This window comes from Adiantum capillus-veneris, chromosome 25 (assembly GCF_014529385.1).
Source record: "Adiantum capillus-veneris isolate H3 chromosome 25, ASM1452938v2, whole genome shotgun sequence".
Classification (NCBI taxonomy): Eukaryota; Viridiplantae; Streptophyta; class Polypodiopsida; order Polypodiales; family Pteridaceae; genus Adiantum; species Adiantum capillus-veneris.
The window spans coordinates 2,157,371-2,183,941 of record NC_140955.1 but is presented as its reverse complement, the minus strand read 5'-3'; the positions used below and the strand labels follow the sequence as shown (position 1 = coordinate 2,183,941).

General features: G+C 44.6%; 1 protein-coding gene across 3 annotated transcripts; it reads right to left on the bottom strand.

Annotated features, from left to right (window-relative positions):
* Positions 1 to 3,975: 3,975 nt before the first annotated feature.
* Positions 3,976 to 6,993, bottom strand: LOC147424324 (uncharacterized). Of its 3 annotated transcripts, none has more exons than XM_086499824.1 (3): positions 5,460 to 6,993; positions 4,414 to 4,721; positions 3,976 to 4,334 (listed from the first exon to the last, which is right to left on the bottom strand). In XM_086499824.1, the coding sequence occupies exon 1, from the start codon at positions 5,992 to 5,994 to the stop codon at positions 5,593 to 5,595; it is 402 nt and encodes a 133-aa protein (XP_086355950.1). In that variant the 5' UTR covers positions 5,995 to 6,993; the 3' UTR covers positions 3,976 to 4,334; positions 4,414 to 4,721; positions 5,460 to 5,592. The 3 variants fall into 3 exon arrangements, with proteins under 3 accessions (XP_086355950.1, XP_086355949.1, XP_086355951.1); XM_086499823.1 differs by having other exon boundaries at positions 5,039 to 6,992; XM_086499825.1 differs by lacking the exon at positions 4,414 to 4,721.
* Between the last annotated feature and the right edge of the window lie 19,578 nt (positions 6,994 to 26,571).

Here is a 26,571-nt window from a genome sequence, read left to right as displayed (position 1 = left end):
TGAAGTCGAGGCAATGATCCTCATGGCTGCCACCTCTTGTCAGTGGAGGAAAACAAGACATCTTGGATAATGTTGAGTGTGCAGACATGAAAGAGAAACAATGGCCTTCACAAATGTATGCATATATTTAAGCATGAAGTGCCAATATTTTGTGAAGGTGGGCAGTTTGCCACAGCATAATTCTACCCTCAAGGGTGGAGAAAACGCATTTAATGCCAACGAATTTAAAATGCCATGGGCCATAAGTCGTGAACCTTCATTGTCACCGAGCCATCCATGAGTCACTAAGGTCTTAGACCTTGCATCTACCTCAAAGGCCACTTGTGTGCTTACATAAGATATCTCCATCTCTCAAACACAAATGCCTCTATGAAGGTCTCTTCGGTGCTTGCTCTTCAACAACTATAGCATTGCATTAAGATGTTAGCACCCTTGCCAAGGGGAGTCGGCCTAGCATTATAGGTGAGGGGCTTTAAGCAGGTTCAACCATTGTGACGTGGGGTGTGGGTGTGGGGGCAATCCTGTGAAACTAGCTAATGTGAAGCATTACATTGAAAAAGATGCTAGCACCATTGTTTGGACATGAAAGTTCATACTTATGGTCATTGATTACATCTATGCCATCTGAACAACACTAAACATCTATGTCATCTACCAAGATCACAACAAAAGAAAGTGCCGACCTTAACAAAACTTTTAAAACGAACGATAAGTAGACACAAGACCCACTTTATTGGTATCATCTGGATCCTACTATACCTTTTGGCTTTACTGCAATTTTTTGCCCTTCAGCAGAAAGGTATGGCTATGCTGAGGAAGTTGCACCCTTCAAATTTTGGAAGGTATGCTTTATTCTTCTTCCATTTAATCTATAGTTCTCTCTCTCTCTCTCTCTCTCTCTCTCTCTCTCTCTCATCGAAGTGAAAGGCAATGCCAACGTTTGTCTCAGGCGCCTTGTTTTGCTATAGAATGAGCACTAAATCTATGAGGCATGAGCAAGATTTGAACTCCCACAGGTTTGCATAAAGCCCTAAACTAAGGTGATTCACTCCAGCATGATTCACTATAGAATATGCTGTTGGAGGCTTGCATATTGTATAAGGACAAGGCTCGAGCTGCCGATATGATGAAATCATGGAAACGTAGGTTCTAAGCTGAGTACAGGTTATCAATTGTTGATAAAAGGTTTGCAGTAGAGACCAGTGGCGAAGCGAGGCAAAAGTAGAGATAATGGGGGTTGTACTTGACTGTGTGACCGAGCTAGGCGCATTGCAGAGGTGCATGAAGGGATATGATTGGTGGCCGAGGGTTGTGCTGACAGCTGTGGTGCAGTAGACACTTTGGCGGGCCAGCAGTAGAAGGGTTTTTTTGGGCTCTGAATAATATTCATTACTTACATTGAGAAACTGCATCGACGATGATGCGCAATTGGCATTACATTTGGCCCAGGCCCGGCCTTGCTGCTAGCCAGAAAGATGACACTCGCCAACCCTGCACCTCCTCCTACACGTGCTAGCTAGCCAGCCTCTAAAGATGACACTCGCCAACCCTGCACCTCCTCCTACACGTGCACCCGATCACCAAAAACCACCAGCTTGCTCTTGCTACCGTCGTCTATGTCGGATCTTCATTAATTCTATGCTGCAAGCATTCATCCTTTCGTGACTTTTTCCATCCATCTTGATTAGGAAGGCTTCTAAACTCAATGAGCGCTTCTTTGAATTAGCGAGCTCACTTCAATACTGGCTCGAAGGACAAAACAACATGAATGGCGTTGGCAAAGGTGAAGAAGATTTAGAAGAAGGGCAAATCAGATGCAATCTGAGAAGATGCAATCTCTCAGATTGCGGGCATGCGAGAAGGGCATAATGGAACTAGAATTGCAAGGAGCCAACAATGTTGCTGCTAGAGGCATTGCCGTTGTGGTTGCCATGTCGCTCCTTGCTGTGGGTCGAAGAGGGTCGAAGAGTTTTGTTCCATTATGCTGCAAGTGAAACCAACCACCTGTGGACGTACAATAAAGTATAGTGTATGTATTCCATATCAGCGCTTCATCATTTTCTTGATAACGTTCCTGCCACAATGAGTGCCCACTAACTCATCCACCTATCAAACAAGTGATAAAATCACAAGCCCTACCTTCAATTAGATATACCAAAAAGAAAAGTGTATTTAATACAAAAAGAAAACAATGTATTCATGATTTTTTTAAAATATTTATCACATTGCTAACGATTGAATGTGTACTATCTAAGATACAATATTGTATTTAAGCGTCTATGTAAATAAGAAGTATTATTATCAAACTAGATAATCACCATGTTCAAACCTATATCCCATGTTTATGAAAGAGCATGTCTCTTTTCGTGATTGTTGATTGAGGACTTAGTAAATCCATTGACTACCTTTTAAGCTTGAGATATTTATATTTCAATATACAATTATAATTTTTAATAATATTTACAAACTATCATCTTATGCTTAATACACCTCTATATACATCAAATTTATGATGTGACCAATAGTAAACTTCCATGCACTAAACTTCCTTAAGCTACATAAGATTTCAACCTCATAAAGGGTTTGATTGCTCAAACTGTATACATTTGCAAGTAAAACAAGTATAATACTCAAACCCCCACATGCACTAAACTTCCTTAAATTGCACAAGATTTCGACCACAAAGGGTTTCATTGCTCAAATTATATACCATTGCAAGTATAACAAGCAAAAAAAACTCTTAAAAAGGAAAAAATCGACATTTATATTTTGCACCCGTAACTAGTGAAAAGAAAAAGACACCCTTCCCAAGCCAATTCATATAAGATTTCTGGTCTTTGTACATTGCACATCATTTTTTATATCCTTCTTCCCTTCATTAAACAATGACCATTGAATTCATTAAAAAATACATCATTGAAAGATCCATCACATAAACATGCAACAAAATCCTCATTGACGAGTTCAAAGAGACACCAAAAAAACGAACATTTAGATGTAAATTTATGTTAGGAAGTTGAGGTTCTCATAGCTTATAGAAAAATCTTAGCAAATTTGAAACCTTATGTGCTACTACTAGCACCAACACAATAAGAACATTGGAGTTCCATCCTAACTTTAGGAGAGACAATGTAGGAGACACATTCTTTATAAATGTTAAATATACATGGATATGCACATTGTGAGTATGTGTTAGGCCAAAACAACGAAGAAAGACATATTGAGCACTATGTTTTCACTCTACAAATTATAAAACCTGCATAATCAAAACAACAAATTTGACACGATTACATAACCTTTGCTTCTAGAAACACCCAAGAAACTAAGTGTGTAGATAAGATTTGAAGCCGAGTCTATAACTGTTTCCTGTCCTTTACAAATAATTTCAATAATTCACCAGGAAATCCTCCAAATTTCCACAACCTTTGCACTACGTGTAGAAAAAACTTGAAGCAGAGTGTGTAGTTATTGTTTCATGTCTTGCATTGTCGCAGGGCGGACGAGAGAAGTAGAATCTCTACTTTACAAAAGCACCAAAGAGAGAGAGAGAGAGAGAGAGAGAGAGAGAGAGAGAGAGAGAGAGAGAGAAGAAGAAGAAGAGAATTTTAACGTTGTAGGAAACTATCCCAAGAGATGAGAGAGAGAGAGAGAGAGAGAAGAGAGAGAAGAAGAAGAAGAAGAAGAATAGAATTTTAATGTTGTAGGAAACTATCCCAAGAGACCTTAGAGAGAGAGAGAGAGAGAGAGAGAGAGAGAGAGAGAGGTCAACACTGGATAGGTGGCAACCTCCTACTATCATGCAGAGTGTAGAATGAAAGCCATCTCCCATCACAACCGCACTGTCCTCTTGGATTGCACCAAGAAAATGTGCATGGAGTTATTCTTGAAGAGCAAAATACAAGCAAACTTTTCAACTATTCCTTGTTATTATCAATGCCATGAATCACTGTGACACAATCAAGTTACTTCAAGATATCTAGCAACACCACAATTCCGTCAGCAATGTTATGGAAATTTGAAGTTATTCTTGGTGAGATTATAAGCTTCAGCAACAGTGCCATTTGGAACTTCAAAGGCATCGACTTTGGGACTTGAGATGCTCCACCATAGGTAGCATAATGCAAGAATCATGAGACGAAAGACACAAAACTTTTGGCTGAGTGTGTAATAGAGCACCTTGCAAACTCACATCTCTTGGACCCAAGAATCCCAGTGCTCACAATGTTGATGCCTTGCTCCATCTAAGCTGAGTGCGTGTCCTTCCATTCATCAAGATGGTCTTTGAAACTTGAAATACTTGTACCTAGCTTTTGTCAATGAACTCCGCTTGAAACCTGTACGAAACATCCAGAAGTAGTGTCAAAGGATATTAAAGGCTTGCAACACGTGAAGACGAGAGAGGCTAGAGCTCACGTTGATTGCAATCTTTAACCAGCATGCATGACCAATGGGTTTATGGGGTGGCTCACGATTATTGCTTGGGCCCTCCTCCTGTCAATAAAGGTGCCCCACTAGCACAAACTTGCCAAACTTGGAGTGATGTAGGGTAAAACCCACAACTTAAGGCCACCTAAGAGAGGGAGCCTAGATCTCCGATCTCCGAGCTCAATTATAACCAGTCAGTAGCTCATTTGATTCGCTTCGTCGAGAGCTTTACGAAAAAATTGATCTCAACTTTTTTGATGATCGGAGCCGAAAGTTATAAATCCATTTATGCATTCCTGTGTAACAAAAATGGGTGTGAAAAAGAAGACACACCAACCCCAAAAGAAAGACATGGGTGCCAACAAAGGTTAAAGTCATCCATTGCCCAATGAAAAGGTTGCATTTCAAAAAAGATGAACGTTGAGCATTCTTTTGAATCTCACAAAGTTGGTTCAGCTTTGTCTTATTATTAGGGTGTCATTGTTTTTTCTTTGGGAGGTGGTGTTTTATTGGCCCCTTTACCCTAGCTGCTGCATAATTATCGTAGCCTCCCCAGGCACCAGGCAAACTTAGCAAAAAGGGGCTCAAAACAACACTACAAGTTACAACCTACCTTCCAGGACTTCTTGACTTCAGTGAGCCAGGTAATGCCTTGGACTTCCAAAAACGAGAATAACACATTTACCACGGTACCACCGCCCGTTGGCTGTAAGGATGAAAAGCTGAGTTTATGTGAACGTCACAGTGCACATCTGTCTGTCTTGCTAACTCGGCTCCCATATCAACTCGAAGGAGTAGGCAGGTAGCAGCATTGCTAGCGAGAGAAACAAGCTGTCTCGGCTCCGTGTAGAGAGAGAGAGAGAGAGAGAGAGAGAGAGTCTAGACCGTCACGCGTTTCCTACAGCTGGACTGTATTTGCCTCCATGAAACATGAGAGAACTGAGATTCTAGGGAAATATTGAGAGAGAGAGAGAGAGAGAGAGAGAGAGAGAGAGAGACATGATGAGATAGAGAGCATCTTGTTTGACTCATACCAAGGCGATCAGACAAACGGCAGTGATGTGCGGTTGCCACGACGATGCACATCTGACTCGCCTGTCTGCTTCTCTTGCCTATGTCGTTCTCCCTCAGCCAACATCCTCGTGTCTCTATCGTTGCCGTGGGAGCTCACACAAGGCAGTCAGCATCCTCCTCACCCATTCTGCTTGCCTGCGCATGCCCCCTCAAATTTTTGACGATGCACGGCAGCCCAACCTTGCCCAGCCCCCAGCTTAGGTGTGCCTTAGCTGATACAAACTCCAGCATGGAAAACAATAGGTTGATGTATGATAACCAGTGGGGGAAACAAGCTGGCACGATGTCTCGCCTGGCACGATTTGTTGCACATGTGATGCCCCCATACAACGATATCTTGCCACCAACTGCCCTGCATATAGAGGGAGCACTCCTGCCCAGCTGATCTCTAGTAACCCGAGGCACAACTCCAATCGTCTTGCATCCAGCGGGAGCACTCCTATCCTGCCCAGTTGCCATCATGCGGAGTTCATTTCCTCGCTCCAGCTCTTGCATTGCCTGTTATATATCATCTCTCTCCCCTTAGCTGCTTGCGAGCCCCTTGCCAAGGGTTCCCACCTGCCTTGCCTCAACGGGGTTGGTTTTCTCTCTTGCGTGAAGCTCCCCTGTTGCTCACTCAATCACGAGGCCACGTTTTGTGATTGCGTGTAAGTATCAAGCCATGAGCCCCAAACATATCTACTCAATAACACATTATGACAGGTGATCTGCAAAGCTACACATGCGTCTCTATCTCTCTCTCTCTCTATCTCTCTCAACAATCGCGGGTCGGCATCTTGTTGACGTTGGCAGCTGGGAGTCACGCAAGCACATGCAAGGGATTCAATGTCCTCGAATCTTTCTCTCTCAGCGTGCCTCCGTCCTCCACCATAGCTTGCGACTGTGTGAACTCTGTTGCCCATAGCATGCAGATGCGCATGCCCTCAGTACAGATTGGCCACCCTAGCACCTCTCTAGCCGTGCTCTAACACCACTCCCGCTCTCGCCCTTGAACTTGCCTTGAAAGTCCGTCATGCCTGTCTTCTATGATTGCAACAGCCTGCCTGGTTGAATTGCTGCAGACAAAGAGAGAGAGAGAGAGAGAGAGAGAGAGAGAGAGAGGCTCCACCGTATCGCTCTATTCCTGCACTAGTCCATCTCTCCTCTTCTCACTCCTGCGAGCTTCCATGCAGCTTCTGAAGCCACTTGCCCGTGCAGCCTCTACTTGCCAGCTACTGCCATGGCGAATTTGCTCCTGCCCGTCGCAACCAGGGGCTGTCACGCCAGCTGCAGGCTAGTGGGGTATCTTTTTTTGGCTAGTGGGATATCTTTTTTGGTACCCTTGTAATGAAATTAGAAGCCCCCCAAAAAATTGTATCCCACATACCTCCACTCTGAATCCCTCCACTGAGTAATCTCTGGCTCGCGTTAAATGTACGTATGCTTATGAGAAAAAGCAGAGTCTCTGATTTCAATAGTTTGTCCGAGTCTTAGAAATGAGTACGAGTCATCTAAATGAGTACCCACTATTTTGCTTCAACCAATCATCATTTGAAAAAAATGCTTGAAAATATAATTCAAATTTTTTTCTATTTTAATCATAAAAAAAGAGAGAGCGTCTCTATAGCCTTTGCCATTTGCCCTTTGGGTCGGCCAAAAATGAAACTCGGCCTTAAGCTACTCTTTGTGTTGGAGGGTTGGTCTTTCCGTGTTGCCAGCTTTTAGTTGCTATCTATATGACAGGCCTCGTGATTTTATCACTTGTTAAATATACTCTCTACCTTGGCCTTGCCTTCAAGATGTCCGGCTGGCTTTCGCATGACCTGGTCTGGCCACCTCACCTTCTCATGCCTTTAGATTTACCTCCTCAACCCTACTTTCCCTCTAAAGCGAAAGGGAATCTCATGAAGGGAATCACACGAGATTCCCCTCAAAAAACATGTACCCACCTACTTAGTCATTTACCGACAACTTTCCTCATTTTTTTTATAAATAGAATCTCGCTAGATTCTATTTTTCTCAAGCCTTCGAGCACTACGTCTGCTAGGAGTTGAACGAGAAGTCGAACCCATGTAACCTAGTGCTTATGGACGCAGAAGCATTGGCATAGGCCATCCCGATAAACTCCGTCACTCGTGGTGATAGCGTCCATCCACACAAAAAAAATCACAGATCTGCAGCCTTCCTTGCTCTAACCGTTGCACCTTTGCTCCCGCTTGCTTCTATGTGCACATTTCGTGGTGTTGCTGTGGCCACCTTCCCCCTTTCCTTTCATTTCCCTCGGGCTTCCCTTCGAATCTCGCTTGATTCTACCTATTTAGACATAATCCAAAATCGTGGTGACCATACAGTATACTTACAAATTGAGAGAGAGAGAGAGAGCGCAAAACGGATAATACAAGATTTAAACCAAGTAGTAGGTGTGGTTGATTTTTGCAAAGGGGTTAACAGCAGGAATCTATCAAGATGTCCCCTTTGGACCGAGTGCAGTAGTAGTAGTAGTAGGTGTGGTTAATTTTTGCAAAAGGGTTAATAGTGGGAATCTGTCAAGATGTCCCCTTTGTGATTAAGTGGGGAAGAGGAAACCAATGCCAGATAGCAACCAGTCCACGCACGGAAGGTAGGTGGCGTGCAATGGTGCCGGGCGACAGAAAGGACCACTCTCTTTCTCTCTCTCTCTTCACTCTCCCTCTAGCGTGGTTTCCACTATATCTCCATTAATAACTGCTTCTCAACCCCACAATTTTGACTCCACCTGCCCTTCACAATGCCTGTTGATGCCTAGTAGGAGTTCTCGTATGCAGCTAGGACGACGATGTTGAATAGATCTGCCTAATAAGGGGTAAGTGTTATGGCATAAGGCCGAGGTACACATTGGTAATTGGGGGTTGTTTAGGAGGAAATGTGAAACGAAAAAGCTGCTTAGAAGTAGCAGGCGATCTGGATGAGACAATTACGTTCAGTGTGCAGAAGCCCATCACGTTCAATGCGCAGAAGCCCAGCATGTGACACAGTTGCGTAGGTGTGCATAGAGGGCACATTTGGCCAACGAGGGCGGAATTGGGGTAGTTGAGGCAGGCATGGAGACTTGCGTAGTTGACAACTGGCATTACAATTGCATGGTGGGTTCTCGATAGGGGTAGTTCCACATGCGCCTGGCCAATCGAAACAAAGGGCATAAGGGGAACAAAGAGGCAAGGGCATGTCTACATGCAGTAGACGCAGGGATAATCAACGGACAACAAAGCGAAATTTACAGCAGTACAAAGGAAATATCTGAGGTGGCTCATCGAGCTTGGGCACCGTTGGTCCTTGGCGTGCGACAACTGCAAGCCAAGGGGGTGCGAGTAGCACCGCGTAACGAGGGAAGCACATGGGACTGACCAGTTTGCATAGCGCTGATGGACAGGCGAGGAGGACTTTGCATGGCCGTAATGGCAACGGGCACATGTCTTTTGCTTTCCAATCAAGGGAATCTCAACAACTAATTAATAATGGGCAATTTGAATTGTGGACCGAGCAAGCAAGTGGGTTCAACGTCTTTTTGGGCTTTATTGGCAATGCCAAGGCACGGTCTATGGAGATCCCCTTCAATTTTAAGCAAAAGTGGCGTCCCAATCGCTAAGTGCAAGGGGCGAGCGTGGTGATGTGAGGTACCAACGAGGTATCTATGCTGAGTAAGGGGCAGGGTTTTGCGAACGAGGAGGAGACGCATGGAAACAATAGGGCAGAAGAACTAGCAACTATCCCACCCGGGACCTAGTACTCATGAAACTTGCGATCGGCGTGCGGATCAATATTGGCTGATCTGCATCTCTTCCTACAAATATTTACGATGGCGACACTCTGGTAATTAGGGTGGCTCGATGGCAACGATATTGGACTTCATCGAGAGCATTGCATGGACGATCGGTGCATGGTCTCGGCATTGCAAGACCAAGGAGCACACCACCTGAACGGGACAGAGGGAAGACATAGATGCGTCATGCTGTTGCAATGCCATTGGAAGGTGCTCCCTTGCCAAGACCAAACGGGGCGACAAAGCACTCCAAGGAGCATTGCAAGGGGCAGGGCGGACGGTGTGGTGGGGGGAATGCACCATAGACGAGCTGGGAAGCGCAGTCATGCCCCCTTCTTTTAGGAGGACAATACCTTCATATGTACGAAGATGGAATATTCTTAGTAATGAATAAGTTACAGAACTTGCCAAAAAATATGATATGAGTGCACGATTTAAGAAGGAATCACTAACGACTTGCACGATTTAAGAAGGAATTACTAACGACTTTGGCATTTTAAAATAAACGAAGAGACCCATCTACAAACCAAAGAATTTCTAGTGCTCCTCAATGGCATGTTTTATCATGCCAAAAAGTCTTTACTTGGTGACTCGTGAGCCTAATATCGTTTTTGCCTATTTGAGCCCACAATCGGCCACATGACATGATCTAAACCACTCATCTCACTAAACCACTCAGCTCATTAAAGATCGTGACGCAAAGAAAAAGCAAGCACCAAACATGCCATGAAAACCGGCCAGCGCAATGAAAAGCTCCCTTTATCCTCTATGAAATGCTCTGCACTCATGAGCCTTCATAGTAGTCACTCTGTAGCTACCATTCACAACGTCAACATCTATGAGCAATATGATGTGCGGAGGATGTTGTTGACATGGCCATGGATATCTTTCCAGTGTCAGTGATTCTCTGATGTGCTTTGCTCTTTTATCACTCCTTACCCCAAACCTTGTAAAGCACGCAGCCCTAGTTTCCTTGCAACTTGAGAACAACCAGAGGATGCTTGACTGATGTGATCCTTCGATTGATATGGTCCTAGCATGTCTCCTGGCATGCCATTCATCATGAGTGAGTGGCTCATCGCATTTCTACGTGCAACATGGACGAGGCGAGGCGAGGCGAGGTAGGGTGGGTGAAGTGAGAATGGCAACATGGTCAAAAGTGATTAACGATGATGAGGTGGCACGTGATGTGGAGGGAAATTAACCTATAATCTCCCATTGTGTGAAATTTTAGTGAATTGCTTAAAAGAGAGGAAATCGGTATCAGAATGTAGGGTCATTGTGGATAGGAAAATCCTTACATCCAGATGTAATAGGCTATCATCAGCATATGCAAAGTGAGGGCATATCTCTAGATGCAATCACCTATATATGCTTTCTTCTTGAAGGCATGTTGCACTGCCTTGGTCGACATGTATGTCCAGAATGTGGTCTCTTGAAATGCATTGATGGCAGGATGTCCCCAACAAGGACAGGGCCATGAAGCTCTAGCTGGTTATTTTTAGGATGCAAAGCTAGGGCACTCCTACACTACGTAGGACTTGAATACGAGCAACAATAATATTTCTAGACAAGAGCTGCGTGCTTGGCACTACCCTGATCGACATGTATATCTTTAAATGCAATCACCTATGCTTGCATCTTGAAGGCATGTGGCAATTTGGAAATGCTGAGATGGGTAAAGCATTTCATGATGACAATGCTAGTCAAGGGCTGTCGAAAAAAAAGGTTATGCTTGGCACTGCCTTGTGTTGGAATTAGGGTTGTAGGGAAACACATACAGCTTAGAGAAGACGAAGGAAGCTCAAGGCACACAACAAAGAGGATATTACTTAGTGTGTATTGGAAAAAACAAGATAGCCCTAGAGCAATGGGCGTATATACAATGCACGCGAAAAAAAAACCTCCTAACAAGGGAGAAAATGCCCCGACGGTCCTAAGTGTGTTCACACACATCACTACCACACATATATGGTAACAAATCCCCCCTGGGAGTGATGTAGTGAACAAGAGCTCGCACATAGAGTATAGGGAAGTTCCATGCGTTGAGGACATGATCAGTCCACAAAGGGGAGTAAGCCCAAAACTATGCAGAAAGCTTCAAACTTCTCACGAGACAATGCCTTTGTGAAAAGGTTTGTGAGGTTGTCCTGTGTTGGTACATAAGCCAAGCCCATCTCTCTTGTTGAAAGTCTCTTCCTGACATAGTGATAATGCACCTCAATGTGCTTTGTGCGAGCATGAAAAACTGGGTTCCTCGCAACTGCCAAGGCGATCTGACTGTCAGTGTAGATGATGTTGGTAGTGTCCTGTCCAACACCCAAATCAGCCATAAGGCGTCTGAGCCATACACGTTCAACCGTAGCTTTCAAGACTGCCCTGTACTTAACCTCACAACTTGAAGTGGTCACAGTAGGTTGCTTCTTGCTCAACGAGTGCGGGTTCAGAGCGAGCTTTGCGAGTGAGCTGTGAAGTGAGATTTTGAGTTTTCTAGTGCCATGTGGCTAGTTCATTTCTAGAAAAGCTCACTCAGAAATTTTTCTCCCAATAAAAGAAGTTCACTCAAAAAATATTGCTTGCAATGCTTCTTTGAAAGATCGCTCCCAAGTACATATGTCATGAAGGGAAGTAGGTGCTCCCTTGATATGATCCTCATGTCTTCCTCTCCTTGAAGTGCATCTTTTGCTATTCCTTTGTTTGACATGTCAAGAGGAAGCTTGTCTGTGTGTATGAATATGTCTCTATTGACTTAGACCTTTATTAATGCGCACACACACACACACACACACACACACACACACACACACACACACACACACACACACACACACACAGAGAGAGAGAGAGAGAGAGAGAGAGAGAGAGAGAGAGAGAGAGAGAGAGAGAGAGCTAAACTACCGTGGCTACCATGGCATAGATGAGACTACCAATAGCTTAAGAATATGACACCTTGGCCGTTTATTCTTTCTTAGCATCAGACTTAGGAGCATCATTCTTGCTAAGTTTTTCATATGCTCTTGTGAATATAGTTTCTTGAGATAACTCTAGTATTCAACATTTTCTATCCCTCTTGATACACATACTGATGGCCGGCTTTCGAAACCATGCCCGTGAGAACCACACCGTAAGGAGGAAGGGGTTTGTTACCAAAAGAAGGAAAGAAGAAAAAAAAAAACAAAAAAGCCCTTTACCATTCACCATACCCCCCCCCCCCCCCCCCCCCCCCCCCCCCCAAGGTTAACCACCGGTAGGGCGCCGCCAGTATCGCCACACCCCTCCATTATCACCAAAGGACGATCCCCCTCTCTCCTACTCTGCCACTGCATCACCCGGCTCGGTAGGTGCCATTGGTATCTCTGTCACACTCGAGCCCCGGCGGGCCGCCACATATATTGTCCTCTCTCTCTTCCAAATATTCTTCCTCTCTCTCTCTCTCTCTCTCTCTCTCTCTCTCTCTCTCTCTCTCTCTCTCTTGTCCACACTCCAGCCCCGGCGGACCGTACCCCCACCCCCTCTCGTCGACACTCCCTTCGGCCTAAGCAACCCCCCCCTACCCTGGCGGACCACTGGCCTAAGCAACCCCCTCCCCCCCTATCTACACCTAGCCTTAGCTCTCTCTCTCTCTCTCTCTCTCTCTCTCTCGGAAGTAGCCACGACGGGCCTTAGGGAAAGCACCACCTCTCCCTCCCTCTATCTCTCGCACCCTCTCTCTAACCCCTATCTTACCCCCCCCCCCCCCCCCCTCACAACCTCTCTCTCCCTCTCTTCCCTCAGTGGGAACCACCCCTTGGCATTAATCTCTCTCTCTCTCCCTCGTTGACCAAGGGCCCCCCCGGTCTCCTTGTCTCTTCTCTGTCGTTACCTCCCCCCCTCCCGGGCCTCGCACTCATCCCCTCCTTGCCGCGCGCTTCGTGCCACACACACCCAACCCTATCCCCCTCTCCCCTCCCTCACCATCTTCCCCCCCACTCTCACTCTCTCTCGCGCTCTGTCTCGCCCGCAGACCACACCCGGCTCCACAGTGCCGCTCACGCTCCCTCTGCACACACAGCCCGTGCTGCGCTGCTTGACACACACAACACACACACACACACACACACACACCCTCGCTGCGCATGCACACTCACCCCCCCATTCACCATCCTCACCCCCCGTCCCTGCGTCGTCCACTACACTGCCGAAAAAAAACCAAAAATTAGAAAAAATATATATATACACACCACACCCCCGTTCCCACGCACGCTCGTGCACACACATTCACTTACATATATACACACACTCACGCGTATGCACACACCTATATTCACACATATATACGCACCCATACATACAGACACACACACACACACACACGCATAAAAGCACACACTACACATACCACATAAAAAATACAAAAAAGAAGGAAAAAACGGTCATCGACATCGACAAAAAGAAGGAGGAACCCAAAGCACGCGCCGCCAACAACAAAAAGAAGAAATGCGTTGAAGGCATGCCCCAGCCGACCCCGAAAAGACGTACGTGCTACACCGACGCACCGACAACACACCATTCGCCGGCATCATGCAACCACGACGTCATTTTCAGTAATTTGTAGGTTATGTTCATCATTTCTTCAGTTTTCACCCAAGCCTTGTAAAATTTCCCAATTTGTAAATTCCCTCTCTCTATGGGATGGTCACAAAGGCCCACCTAGAGATTCTCATTTTAAATAACTCTAAAGACAAAGCAAGGGTCAACCACACCGAGCCCACCGCTTGCTTTGTCTCCCCGATTATCTTACCTTAATCAAATCGGGATTACCCTAATCCAAGAAGCCAACACCTATAAATTGGCACTGAGAGGTCACTATCAGGGGGGGCAGTTCATGAGAGGTCAACACCTGGTAGAGTGTAGTGGGAAGAGTTGACACTATTGGCATCACGGGGAGGGGGTTTGTGTGATGGTTTGCTTTGGGAATTGCACCATGCGAAGGGAGCCACGTCCACCTCTCGACTCCAATGGTCGATGCACACACACACACACGCTCTTGGTAGCAAGCTTCACAATCATTGAGTCGTCTTGGAGAATGCACCAAGTAGTTTTCACCATTCTTTCTCCCTACCTCTCTATCACCATGGTGTGCCGCCTCGCTGGAAGGAAGGTCATTGTAAATACTGCAGAAATATTTCTCCCTCACACCCCCGAGGGTTTTCATTCATTTGTCAATATCTCTCTCTCTCTCCGTGTGTGTGTGTGTGTGTGTGTGTGTGTGTGTGTGTGTGTGTGTGTGTGTGTGTGTGTGTGTGTGTGTGTGTGTGTAAGTTTGCGGTGTTCACATCATCGTGGTCTGCGTCCTAGCCGCTCAAAGCTAGGTGGTGCCCCCCGTTCGCTTTACCGTGTGTCGTCCCCCGACGTTTTAGAGGCCATCGGGGTTCGGGGTTCGCTTTGCTCCCATCATTTGGTGCCCCCCACTGAGGAGGGCTTCTAAGACCCTTCAGTTTACAATGCTGAAAGTGACGGACGCCATCAATCATGGACGAATGGCTGAAGGAATTTTCTAACTGGAGGACGGAAGAAGAGGAGACTAAGGAGGCACTAGCCGCCTTCATTGAAGTACTACTGCCAGGCTGCAGTGTCGTCAATATTCAAGAGGTAAATTCTCCATCTCGTGTTGCTCGTTCTAACCATAAATTGAGAGCATCAGGTGGGAGGTCTGTGAGGTGCCATCACTGTTGTCAACCAAGACACACTGTCAATGAGTGCTAGCAACAAAGGCAGTGAAGGGACTGAAATCATCTACATCGACATTCATCGCGAAGAAGTCATTCACATCAAAGAAGGAAAGAAAATAGTGAGGTCTCTTTTCCCTAAAGAAACTGCAGTCAAAGTTATAACCTTTATTCCAAGATGGCCTAAGGGGGCTGCTTGAGCCAAAGGTAAAGAAAAGATAAGCCAGTCCGAAAACACATGATCCCGAAGGGAGAAGCATCTGGCCAAGCAAGTGCTTCAAGCTCAGAAAGCCAGGTTGTACCCAGCTTGCCAAAGAGGAAGTCATCCGAAGCTAAGAGGCGGTGTTACCATATACATGTGGTAGTGATGTGTGTGAACACACTAGGACCGCCGGGGCATTTTTTCCCTCTTTAGGAGGTTTTTTCCCCCGTGCATTGTATATACGCCCATCACTCTAGGGCTATCTATCTTTCCATTGCACACTAAGGAATACACTCTCTATTGTGTACCTTGAGCTTCCTTCATCTTCTCCAAGCTGTGTGTGTTTCTCTGCAACTCTAATTCCAACAATTGGTATCAGAGCAGGTCACGTCCTCCCGGGCTTAGTCGCCAGCTGCTCCAGCACACGCCTGCTCACTTTCTCCGATTTCAGTGAGCTTTGGCAAGCGTTCGCAGGTCGACAAATATTTTGGGTGAGCTCGAAGAGCTCGGTTTGCTCAGAATTTTGATTTGGGCTCATTTCGGCCTCCGTTTCCACTACGGGCAGTACTGCACAGGTTATTTCGTCATTTTGTGCAGATTTTCTGTCAGTGCCGTTTTCTGCATAACAGGTGCCTTATAGTCTTCTACGGTTTGTGCTATATAGCACAAGTTGTTCCCGCTCCATTTCTCCTATTTTCGGGCAGTTTTCACATCAGGTGCAGCATTTACCATGGCTGACAACAACAACACAGATGTGTTCAAGATGTTTGCTGCTGAGGACAGGTTGGATGGGGACAACTACCCTATGTGGGCTTATATGATGCAACACGTTCTTGTGTCAAAAGGTGTCTGGAACATTGTGCAGGGCATTGATGTACGTCCTGGTTCTGAAGATGTAGGCGATATTGAGGATGTTGCAGGTCTTGCTGCAAGGATTGCAGCTGTTAGAGTTGTTTTTCCTACAGCAGAACAAGCTCGTTGGGATGTTAAGGATGCGCAGGCTCATGCATTGATTGCGTTGTCTGTGAAGCGCACCAGTATTCCTCACATCCGTTCAGCAAAATCTGCAAAACAGGCTTGGGATATTCTAGCAGGTCTTTATGCAAGCCGCAATGAGGCTAAAATTGCTTTGCTGCGTAAAGAGCTAGAGTCGAAGATTATGCATGAGGAAGATGATATGGACACTTTCCTTGCTAGTGTCAAGGATATCAATGAGCAACTCATTTCTGCAGGTGAAGTCATTTCTGACAGTTCCCTTGTGCAGACTGTTCTTGATGCCTTACCAGATTCCTACCAGACTTTTGCTAGTACTTGGAGACTGATGACCCAAGGAAATCCTGAAGTTGTCAAGTTTGATGCATTATGCACATTGCTGTTGCAAGAGTCACTTTCTAGAAAAAACAGGACTAGGCAGCGTGCAGTTGAACATGCTTTTATTGCTTCTCAAAGAAAGGGTGGTAACAGTAATGCAGCCACTTCTTATGGTTCTGCTGCGAGTGGCAAAAATTCTGTTCCTAATGCTTCTGCTGGCAGCACTTCGTCTGGCAATTCTGGTGATAAGGGCAAAAAGAAGATGCGTTGCCATTATTGTAAAGCCAATGATCACTTGATCAAGTCGTGTCCTAAGTTGAAGGCCAAAGAGGCTAAGAAGAAAGAGGGTGGTTCCACTGCAAATGCTGGTTCCACTACAAATGCAGCCATTGTTGAGTCTTCTGTGAAAGGATATTGTGATGCTGATGTTGATGCAGAATGGGCTTTTAGCGCAGAGTGCACTTACAATCCTGCTGTCCATGATGCATGCTTGTCAGTTGCTGCAGATTCACATGTGTGGTATTTCGACAGTGGTGCTACAAAGCACATTACCTCACATCGTGAATTGTTTACCTCTCTCGAGTCTGTCCCTCATGGGAATTCAGTCACTTGTGCCAACAACGCCTCTTATCCAGTTCAGGGAGTTGGAAAGATTGTGCTCACTGCTGCTAATGGCAGTTCCTTCACACTTGTTGATGCACTTTATGTACCTGGGATCAAGAAGAATCTCTTGTCTGTATCCGCACTTGCTAGACTTGGACTTGTAGTCAAATTTGTGGATGACAGATGTACAGTTCATGATCTCAGTTTTGGTGATGAAATTGTTGCATCTGGGCTTTTGTGCCGTGGGTTGTATAAGCTCACTTTGTATGACAAGTGTGGACAAAATTTTGCAAATGTTGTTGTAGATTCAAGGGCTATTTCAGATGCAAAACTTTGGCATGCACGTTTTGGTCATCTGAATTTTGCCAGTTTGCTGCGTTTGCAGAAATCTGATATGGTTGCTTCTTTGCCGCCTCTTGAAGCACCTATCAAACATGTTTGTGAAGGCTGTATTCTGGGTAAAATGCAGCGTTCTAAGTTTCCAAAGGATGGTTCAGTTAGGGCCACATGCAGGTTGCAGCTTGTGCATAGTGACGTTTGTGGGCCCATGCAAACTCCGTCCTTGGGCAATTACCTGTACTTCGTGACTTTCATTGATGATTACTCCAGGCATGCGTGGGTATTTCCGCTTAAAGCGAAGTCCGAAGTTTTTATGTGCTTCAAACAATTTTTGGCTATGGCTGAAAATGTCTCAAAATGTACTATGGGCACCCTCCGTTCCGATCGAGGGGGGGAGTATATGTCTCATGAATTTAATGCATTTCTGGCTAGTCGTGGGATAAAACACCAATGTACAGTGCCTTATACACCTCAGCAAAATGGTGTTGCTGAGAGGAAAAACAGGTCACTAACGGAAATGGCACGATGTATGGTCAAAAGTCAAGCTTTGCCGCATTCTTTTTGGCTTGAGGCCATCATGTGTGCCACTTATGTACTTAACAGGTGTCCTACGAAAGCTTTGCAGTCTATTACTCCATATGAAGCATGGCATGATAGAAAACCTTCTATTGAGCACATGCGTGTTTTTGGCTGTTTGGCATATGCTTTGGTGCCACAAGTGCAGCGCAAAAAATTGGATGATAAGGCTGTCAAATGTATTTTTGTTGGTTATAGTGCTGAAAGCAAAGGTTACAGGTTGTATCATCCGCAAACAAAACGTATTTTGGTTTCACGGGATGTAGTGTTTGTGGAAGATTCTGTTCAACCCTTGCTGTCATGTACTAGAGACAGTAATGTAAGCTCACAGGACATTTATGACACTTTGTTGCCTCTTTTCAGTGGTGGAAATACGAATGTAAGTTCCAATGAGGCAAATGTACAGCCTATGGGGGTTTCTGAAAATGTTTTAGAACAGCCTATTACTGATGCAGATGTACATGATGTACTTGATGAGGAAAGGACTGAAAATGAGCAGGCTAGAGGTATGCCAAAATGGCTGGTGCACACTTTGCGTGACAGTAAATTGGATGCACCTTTATCTAGTCGTACTCGTTCAGGCTCTCGCCATGCATCTTATGCATCAGATTGTTATGCTTTGGCTGTGTCTAGTTTACATGATGTTGAGGAGCCTCTGTCTTTTGATGAAGCACAGAATTCAGAAAATTGGATTGCTGCCATGAAATCAGAATATGATGCACTTATAGAGAATGACACATGGACTTTATGTGATTTGCCTCCTGGCAAAAAGGCCATTGGTACGAAGTGGGTTTACAAGTTGAAACGCAAGCCGGATGGTGAGATCGATCGCCATAAGGCTCGACTTGTTGCAAAGGGTTATGCACAACAAAAAGGCATAGATTATGAAGAGACTTTTGCTCCCACTTGTCGTATGACTACTGTGCGTTTTCTATGTGCATTGGCAGCTCATTTTGGTTGGGATGTACATCAATCAGACATTGTTACTGCTTTCTTGAATGGTGACATATTTGAGGAAGTTTATGTAACGCAGCCTCGCGGTTTTGTCATAAAAGGACAAGAGGACAAAGTGTGCAAATGTAAGAAGGCTTTGTATGGGTTGAAGCAATCTCCTCGTGCTTGGTATGAGAAAGCTGACACTCATTTGGTTAAACGAGGCTTTCGTAACAGTCCAACAGAAAGCACATTGTATGTAAAGCGTGAGGATGATGTATTTCTCATTGTGGTTCTTTATGTTGATGATTTGCTGATCACTGGACCAAATGAGAGACATATTGCTGAATTTAAGGCTGATTTGAATGCTACTTTCAAGATGAAAGATTTGGGGCTGTTGCATCATTACTTGGGTATACAGTTTAAGCAGTGTGATGGTGGTATTGCCTTGTGTCAGAAAAGTTACATAGAGACATTGCTATGTAAGTTTGGACTTGAGGATTGCAAACCTATTGCCACTCCCATGGAAACAGGTTTGAAGTTGAGTCTACATGATGCTGGCGATCCTGCTGATGTCACTCTTTACCAAACTGCTGTTGGCTGCCTCATTTATGCATGCAACACGAGGCCAGATATTCAGTTTGCAGTCTCGCAGGTCAGCAGATTTATGCATAGCCCAGGGTCTAAGCATTGGCAGGCTGTCAAGAGGATTTTCCGCTACCTTAGTGGCACTTTACATCTTGGCTTGTTTTATCCCAAGGGGGGATCATTGCCGCCAGACTTACATGCTTTTTCGGACTCAAATTGGGCTGGTTGTTTTGACACGCGAGTGTCCACAAGTGGTTTTTGTTTCATGCTTGGCAGTTCATGTATATCATGGTTGAGCAAGAAGCAACCTACTGTGGCCACTTCGAGTTGTGAGGCTGAGTACAGGGCAGTCTTCACAGATACGGTTGAGTGTGTATGGCTCAGACGCCTTATGGCTGACTTGGGTGTTGGACAGGACACTGCCAACACTATCTACACTGACAGTCAGAGCGCATTGGCAGTTGCGAGGAACCCAGTTTTTCATGCTCGCACAAAGCACATTGAGGTGCATTACCACTATGTCAGGGAGAGGCTCTCAGCAGGAGAGATCAGCTTGGCTTATGTGCCAACACAGGACAACCTTGCAGATCTTTTCACAAAGGCATTGTCTCGTGAGAAGCTTGAAGCTTTCCGCAAAGCTTTGGGCTTACTCCCCTTTGTGGACTGATCCTGTCCTCAGGGCATGGCACTTCCCTTTACTCATGTGCCAGCTCTCGTTCACCGCATCACTCCAGGGGGGATTTGTTACCATATACATGTGGTAGTGATGTGTGTGAACACACTAGGACCGCCGGGGCATTTTTTCCCTCTTTAGGAGGTTTTTTCCCCCGTGCATTGTATATACGCCCATCACTCTAGGGCTATCTATCTTTCCATTGCACACTAAGGAATACACTCTCTATTGTGTACCTTGAGCTTCCTTCGTCTTCTCCAAGCTGTGTGTGTTTCTCTGCAACCCTAATTCCAACAGGCGGAAGGTCGCCTACCGATTTGCACGACGCATGCGAGTGCTACCAATCCACTTCGATAATCCTGAAGAAGAAGTGGTAAGAAGATTCCCATGTCCTAGGAAAGAGTGGTTCGGCTACTGCTCTGCTGTTTTGGAAGACGGGTAGAGGATCTTCCTCCTCTCCCTTTACAACTTATCCTGAAGAAGCTCTCTACCACATGTGAAACTTAGTGGGCTGGAGACGAGTTGCAGTTGAATGGAGTAGAATTCCTGCAACACACCGACTACGGAAATTACCTGCAATTGCTACTAGCCAAGAGGCTGGGAGTGGTCAGACGCGTCGCCATCACCCCATACGTGCTAAGAGACGAAGGAAAGGTAGAGCCCGTGAAAGGCGACAACCTCCTGTGGATGTGCCAACTCATCAACACTGGCATAGTAAGAGTATAAGTAAGTATTCCACCCTCTGTGCATGATGGAAAACGAGCCGACGACATTCGCGTTTAGATTCCTACAGCATATGCATGTGAATATCTATGTAGATAGGAAAATCTTCTACCAACAGAAGATTGTGTACCTATTTGGTGCGGCAGTACTAGGAGAAATTCTTAATTCCCCAAACCCTATCATTCTCCCCATATGGATTACCATCATTCCTTTAATGTTTCTATCTTTATCCTGTTTTAACCTATCCACCCAATCCTGTAAAAAGCCGCTATGAGCCGCTACCGTTGTTTATATATATATATAAAAAAAGGTTTGTGAATTCCTGAGTCACTACCATGGCAAGTGTTTCTTTCCCCACGTTCAGTGGAAAGAAGGGAGAAGATCTCACCACCGACTTTTTGGATGATTTCGACATTGCTTGTGTCGTCTCCAACAAAGATGACGATGCTTCACAACTTTGAATTTTTCCTCTACTGATGAAAGTAGAGGCCAAGTCTTGGTATAATGCATTGACCTAGGCTACCAAGAATGCATGGGATGTGTTAAGGGCTGCTTTTGTAAAGAGGTTTGGTGGAGGTACAACCTCGGAGAAGCTATGGCAGCTATTGACGAAATTAAAGCAGGGAGGTCTGCTAGAGTATGCCACCTACGAGTCCAAATTTGTGGACTTATGGGAGAGATAGGTTGCCTCACTGGAGGAAGGCAAAGGAGCGCTTAATTTCCTAAAGAAGGACCATTTCATTGCTAGTCTATGGTCGTTGCTTAGAGAGAAGGTGAAGGGAAGGTTTCCTGCAACATATGAGTTGGCAGTACAAGTAGCCCGCCTTAAAGACAAGAAGCTACGCATGCAAGCAAGGAAACAAGCTCGGTCTGACCGACCCCAGTGACTGCACAACAACCAATCATAGAGCCCAATGCAGGCTATGACCCATCTACTAGCCTCTCTCACCATCTTTCTCCAGCCTAAACAAGAAGACAGTAGAGAAGCTCCATCCATCTCTCTCTCTCTCTCTCTCTCTCTCTCTCTCTCTCTCTCTCTCTCTCTCTCATGTGCCGGTGCACATAGCCCTTTTGATCTTAGTTACACAAATTTACAAGAGAGCGTCTTAGTTGCAAATTAATAACATCTAGCACTAATTGGGCTACTAATATTCAAAGAGTAGTGTTCTAAGATCTCAAAGAATCAAAGACTTGCCCAAAGTAATCATTAAAGCTCTAACTAGTCATATGGCATGTAGAGGGAAAAGTAGATGTTCATACTAAGGATCTTATAACATGAGTAGAAAACACTAATCATGCTTAAAGTTTCTAATACAAGTTGTTAAAGCTATGGTGGATAGACACAAGAACCATTCATGGAGGAAAATAATTTTACTCTAGCCTAATTCTCATTGGTCCACCTCTATGGCCATCCAATAGGATTTGAGGGGAAATTTGGGGCAATTGGGCTAGGAGCCTACCATGTTTCCATTCTTCCCTTTGAAGAGAGCTTGTGTGTGTGTGTGTGTGTGTGTGTGTGTGTGTTTCCCTCTCTTCCGCTATTATTAGGACTTGCCCCCTCCTTCCTAAGGATGCAGGAAGACTTTTGAGTCTTCCCATAACCATCCAATTTCCCCCCACTTTGGCCATTGGACAATTGAATTAATTTTAGGAACTTTAGCCTATGGAAGTCTTAATGGAGATGAACCTTAGGTCTTTTAAGCTTCAATGGTGCACATTGCCCTTTGGATCCCTATTTTTCCTCCGTTGTATCGCTGCTGAGACCGGTCTGGCAGCCTCACCAATATGCTAGCTTTTACTCCCTTGGTACCTCCCCATATTAAATGATCAGTTTAACATGAGAAAAGCATTTGGGAGAATTAGATATTAGTTTTTATGACATTACCTCTCTCTTGAAATCATAGTCGTCCTCGACTATGAGGAAGAGAAGATAAAGCCTAGTCATTAGTCCTCTTGCTAGCAGGTAGAGGATCCCTATTTTACCCTACAACACTGTTCCATAATGGATGACTAGTCCATTTGGTGCTTGAGAGCCTTAGGTGCCCAAGCATGTCTACACATTAGTGCGTATCAATCTTCCACAGTAGAGTGACAAGCTCTACTGGTGTTCGAGAGACGTCGTTTCCACAAACATGATCCTAAACATGCATACTTATTGACATTTGTGCACAATAAAGAAAGAGAGTCTTATAAGACAAAAACTTTGTTTATTTATACATATTTACATTTGCTTACTCTAGGGAATCATTGTAAATCATTGACAAGGTTTACGTTATCCTTTAATTGTATGCCTTGCATCCATCTAGCATCTTCAAAAGGATAATTTTTAAACTTGATAAGATATCGTCGGATAGTCTTACCGCCTTGTAATACCTTGTCTTCATGTCAGAAAATGGACTCGAGCTGCAGTGCTTCTTCTTGGTCATCGATCTCCGGTGGGTCTTCAATGGTTGCTTTTTGAGGTGGCTCTCCTTTGTAAGGCTTTAGTAGTCTCACATGGAAAGCATTGTGTATGAGCCAATGGTTGGGCAACTTTAGTTGATAGGTCATCTCATTGATTGGCCTAAGAATGTGAAAGGGAACATAGTATCTTTTTGCAACCTTATCATAGCACTTTTGGTGTCCCATAGGATTCTTGCCCGTCGTGTACCTAAGCGAGCCTTGGGAAACTTAAGCAAGACCCAATCATTTTGTAGACTAGGGCTCTTTTGTGCTTATAACCAACATCCTTTTGCCTTTGGTGAGAGATGGATATAGAATCCTTAATCTTTTAAAAACAGTTCTTGCAGATCTCGGCTATATTCATCTGCAACGAAGATCTTCCCATGTATCTTGAGTAGCAGGGGACTTTTTGATCTTCCCTCCATCACCTCAAAAGGTGCTTTTCCCGTGGAAGTATGTACAGTGTTATTCTAAGCATACTCCACTAAAGGTAAGTACTTCTCCCATTGGGACTTTTCATCTACTTCCGTGACATAAGATTTTAGTAGACCATGAATTGTTAGGTTACCTATTTCACTTTGGCCATCCATTTGGGGGTGATAGGCCGAAGAGAAGTTTAGCCTTGTACCTAAATACTCAAAGAGACCCTTCCGGGAATTATTAGTCATTCTAGGATCTCTATCCGACACTATGGACATTGGAAAGCTGTGGTACTTGAAAATTTGTGATATAAAGAGGGTTGCCATTTGATGGGCCTTGATAGTCTTTTTGATAGTATAAAATGTACTTGTTTGCTATTTACCTGTCCACCACTATCATCCATATTCCTGTATTCCAATGGATAGATTTTGGCAATCCAAAGATAAAATCCACGGATATGCTCTCCCATGGTGAATTAGGGATTGGCAAAGGTTGAAGCAATCTAGGTCGCTTTCCTTTATCAAACTTTGTCTTTTGGCATACCACACATTTTGAAACATACTCTTGTATGTTTGCTTTCATGCAAGGCGAATAGAAGTACGTTTCTATTCCTTTTAGGGTAGACTGAATTCCTTTATTTCCCACATAAGGAGAAGCATGGGATTCATACATTACTCTCTCATGTAATGAGTTAGTAACGCATAATCTGTTGCCATAGAGAAGATAACGATCTTGTAAGGTAAATGGTTCTTCCTTCTTCCCTAGAGCAAGGGCTGAAATCACATCTTTAAAATTGGGATTGATAGCGTACTCATCTATTATAGAATAAGATAGATCACGGTCAGTTGCTATGGATACCGCATTCACTCTCGGTCATCTTGAGAGTGCATCGGCTACTTGATTATGCTTTCGAATAATGTGAGCAATATGAAAATAAAATTGCGAAAGGAAATTTGCCCCCCTCATTTGTTTGTCGGAGAGGTTGGACTGCGTCATGAAGTACTTAAGGTTTTGGTGATCCGTTTGCAAAATAAAAGAAGTCCCCAATAAATAGTGCTTCCACAAGTCTAGAGCATGTAGAACTGCTAAGAGTTCCTTCTCATATATACGTAGAGCTTGCTCAACAACGTCGATGCAGATAGCCCTTTTGATCTTAGTTACCCAAAGTTACGAGAGCACGTTTGCCACCTACTAAAGACTTGCTTCTGCCCCCCCCCCCCCCCCCCCCCCCCCCCCTCGCCCAAAAAAAAAAAAAAACTTCCCTAAATATGGATCTTCAGTGTTGTTGCATAATTGCAATAAGAGGGTGCCCAATGTTTTGCTTGTAAAAATAAAGAAAAAGGTGTCCATAGAGCATGCAAGTGGACAAGATGAGAGAATCATACAGAAGAGGAGGTTACTAGAGGTGGGTTTAATTGATATATACAAAGAGAGCACATATAATATTGTAGAATTGCAAGAAATACAGAGCTTTCTTCTTCTTCTCTCTGTCTCTCTCTCTCTCTCTCTCTCTCTCTCTCTCGCTTAAAGATGTCTCTTATCATGATCTATATCAATATGCTTATGTGCTTGTAGCTTGCACATAGCATCTCTCTCTCTCTCTCTCTCTCTCTCTCTCTCTCTCTCTCTCTCTCTCTCTCTCTCTCTCTCTCTCTCGTGTGATCGTCATTGTGAGCCAGTCCTTCTTTACTTATGTAGGGGAGTTGCTACAAAGGTCTCAATTGACAAGGAAGGAGGCAAACATGCTTAATAAGATGAAGGCCACAAGAATGAGGTGGTCAAAGATTACATCAAAGACATTCCATGGCATCAATCAACATATCAATGAACAATTGGTGATCCGAGGAAACACATTGTTGGCAGCTCTAAAGCAGTGGTTCACGCAGCACTCAAAGCAGCATGAGTGGCCTATTGGCTTGCCTATGAAAGCCCAAGGCTACTAACAGCTAGCGGTTACCAACATCCGAGGGGCCCAGAGGAGCCCAAAGCGTATGCAGGCTATGACCCCTCTACTAGCCTCTCTTACCATATTTCTCTGGCCTATACAAGAAGACAGTAGAGTAGCGCTCTCTCTCTCTCTCTCTCTCTCTCTCTCTCTCTCTCTCTCTCTCTCTCTCTCTCTCTCTCTCTCTCTCTCTCTCTCTCTCTCTCATGCATGTGCCGGTGCACATAGCCCTTTTGATCGTAATTACACAAATTTACAAGAGAGCGTCTTAGTTGCAAATTAATAACATCTAGCACTAATTGGGCTACTAATGTTCAAAGAGTAGTGTTCTAAGATCTCAAAGACTCAAAGGCTTGCCCAAAGTAATCATTAAAGCTCTAACTAGTCAGTCATATGGCATGTAGAGGGAAAAGTAGATGTTCATACTAAGGATCTTATAACATGAGTAGAAAGCACTAATCATGCTTAAAGTCTCTAATACAAGTTGTTAAAGCTATGGTGGATAGACACAAGAACCATTCATGGAGGAAAATATTTTAACTCTAGCCTAATTCTCATTGGTCCACCTCTATGGCCATCCAATAGGATTTGAGGGGAAATTTGGGGAAATTGGGCTAGGAGCCTGCCATGTTTCCATTCTTCCCTTTGAAGAGAGCTTGTGTGTGTGTGTGTTTCCCTCTCTTCCGCTACCATTAGGGCTCGCCCCCTCCTTCCTAGGGATGCGGGAAGACTTTTTAGTCTTCCCATAACCATCCAATTTCCCCCCACTTTGGCCATTGGACAATTGAATTAATTTTAGGAACTTTAGCCTATGGAAATCTTAATGGAGAT

Excerpts from the sequence above, each read along its gene's own strand:
- LOC147424324 (XM_086499824.1), bottom strand. The coding sequence starts at position 5,994 with ATGCAAGAGCTGGAGCGAGGAAATGAACTCCGCATGATGGCAACTGGG.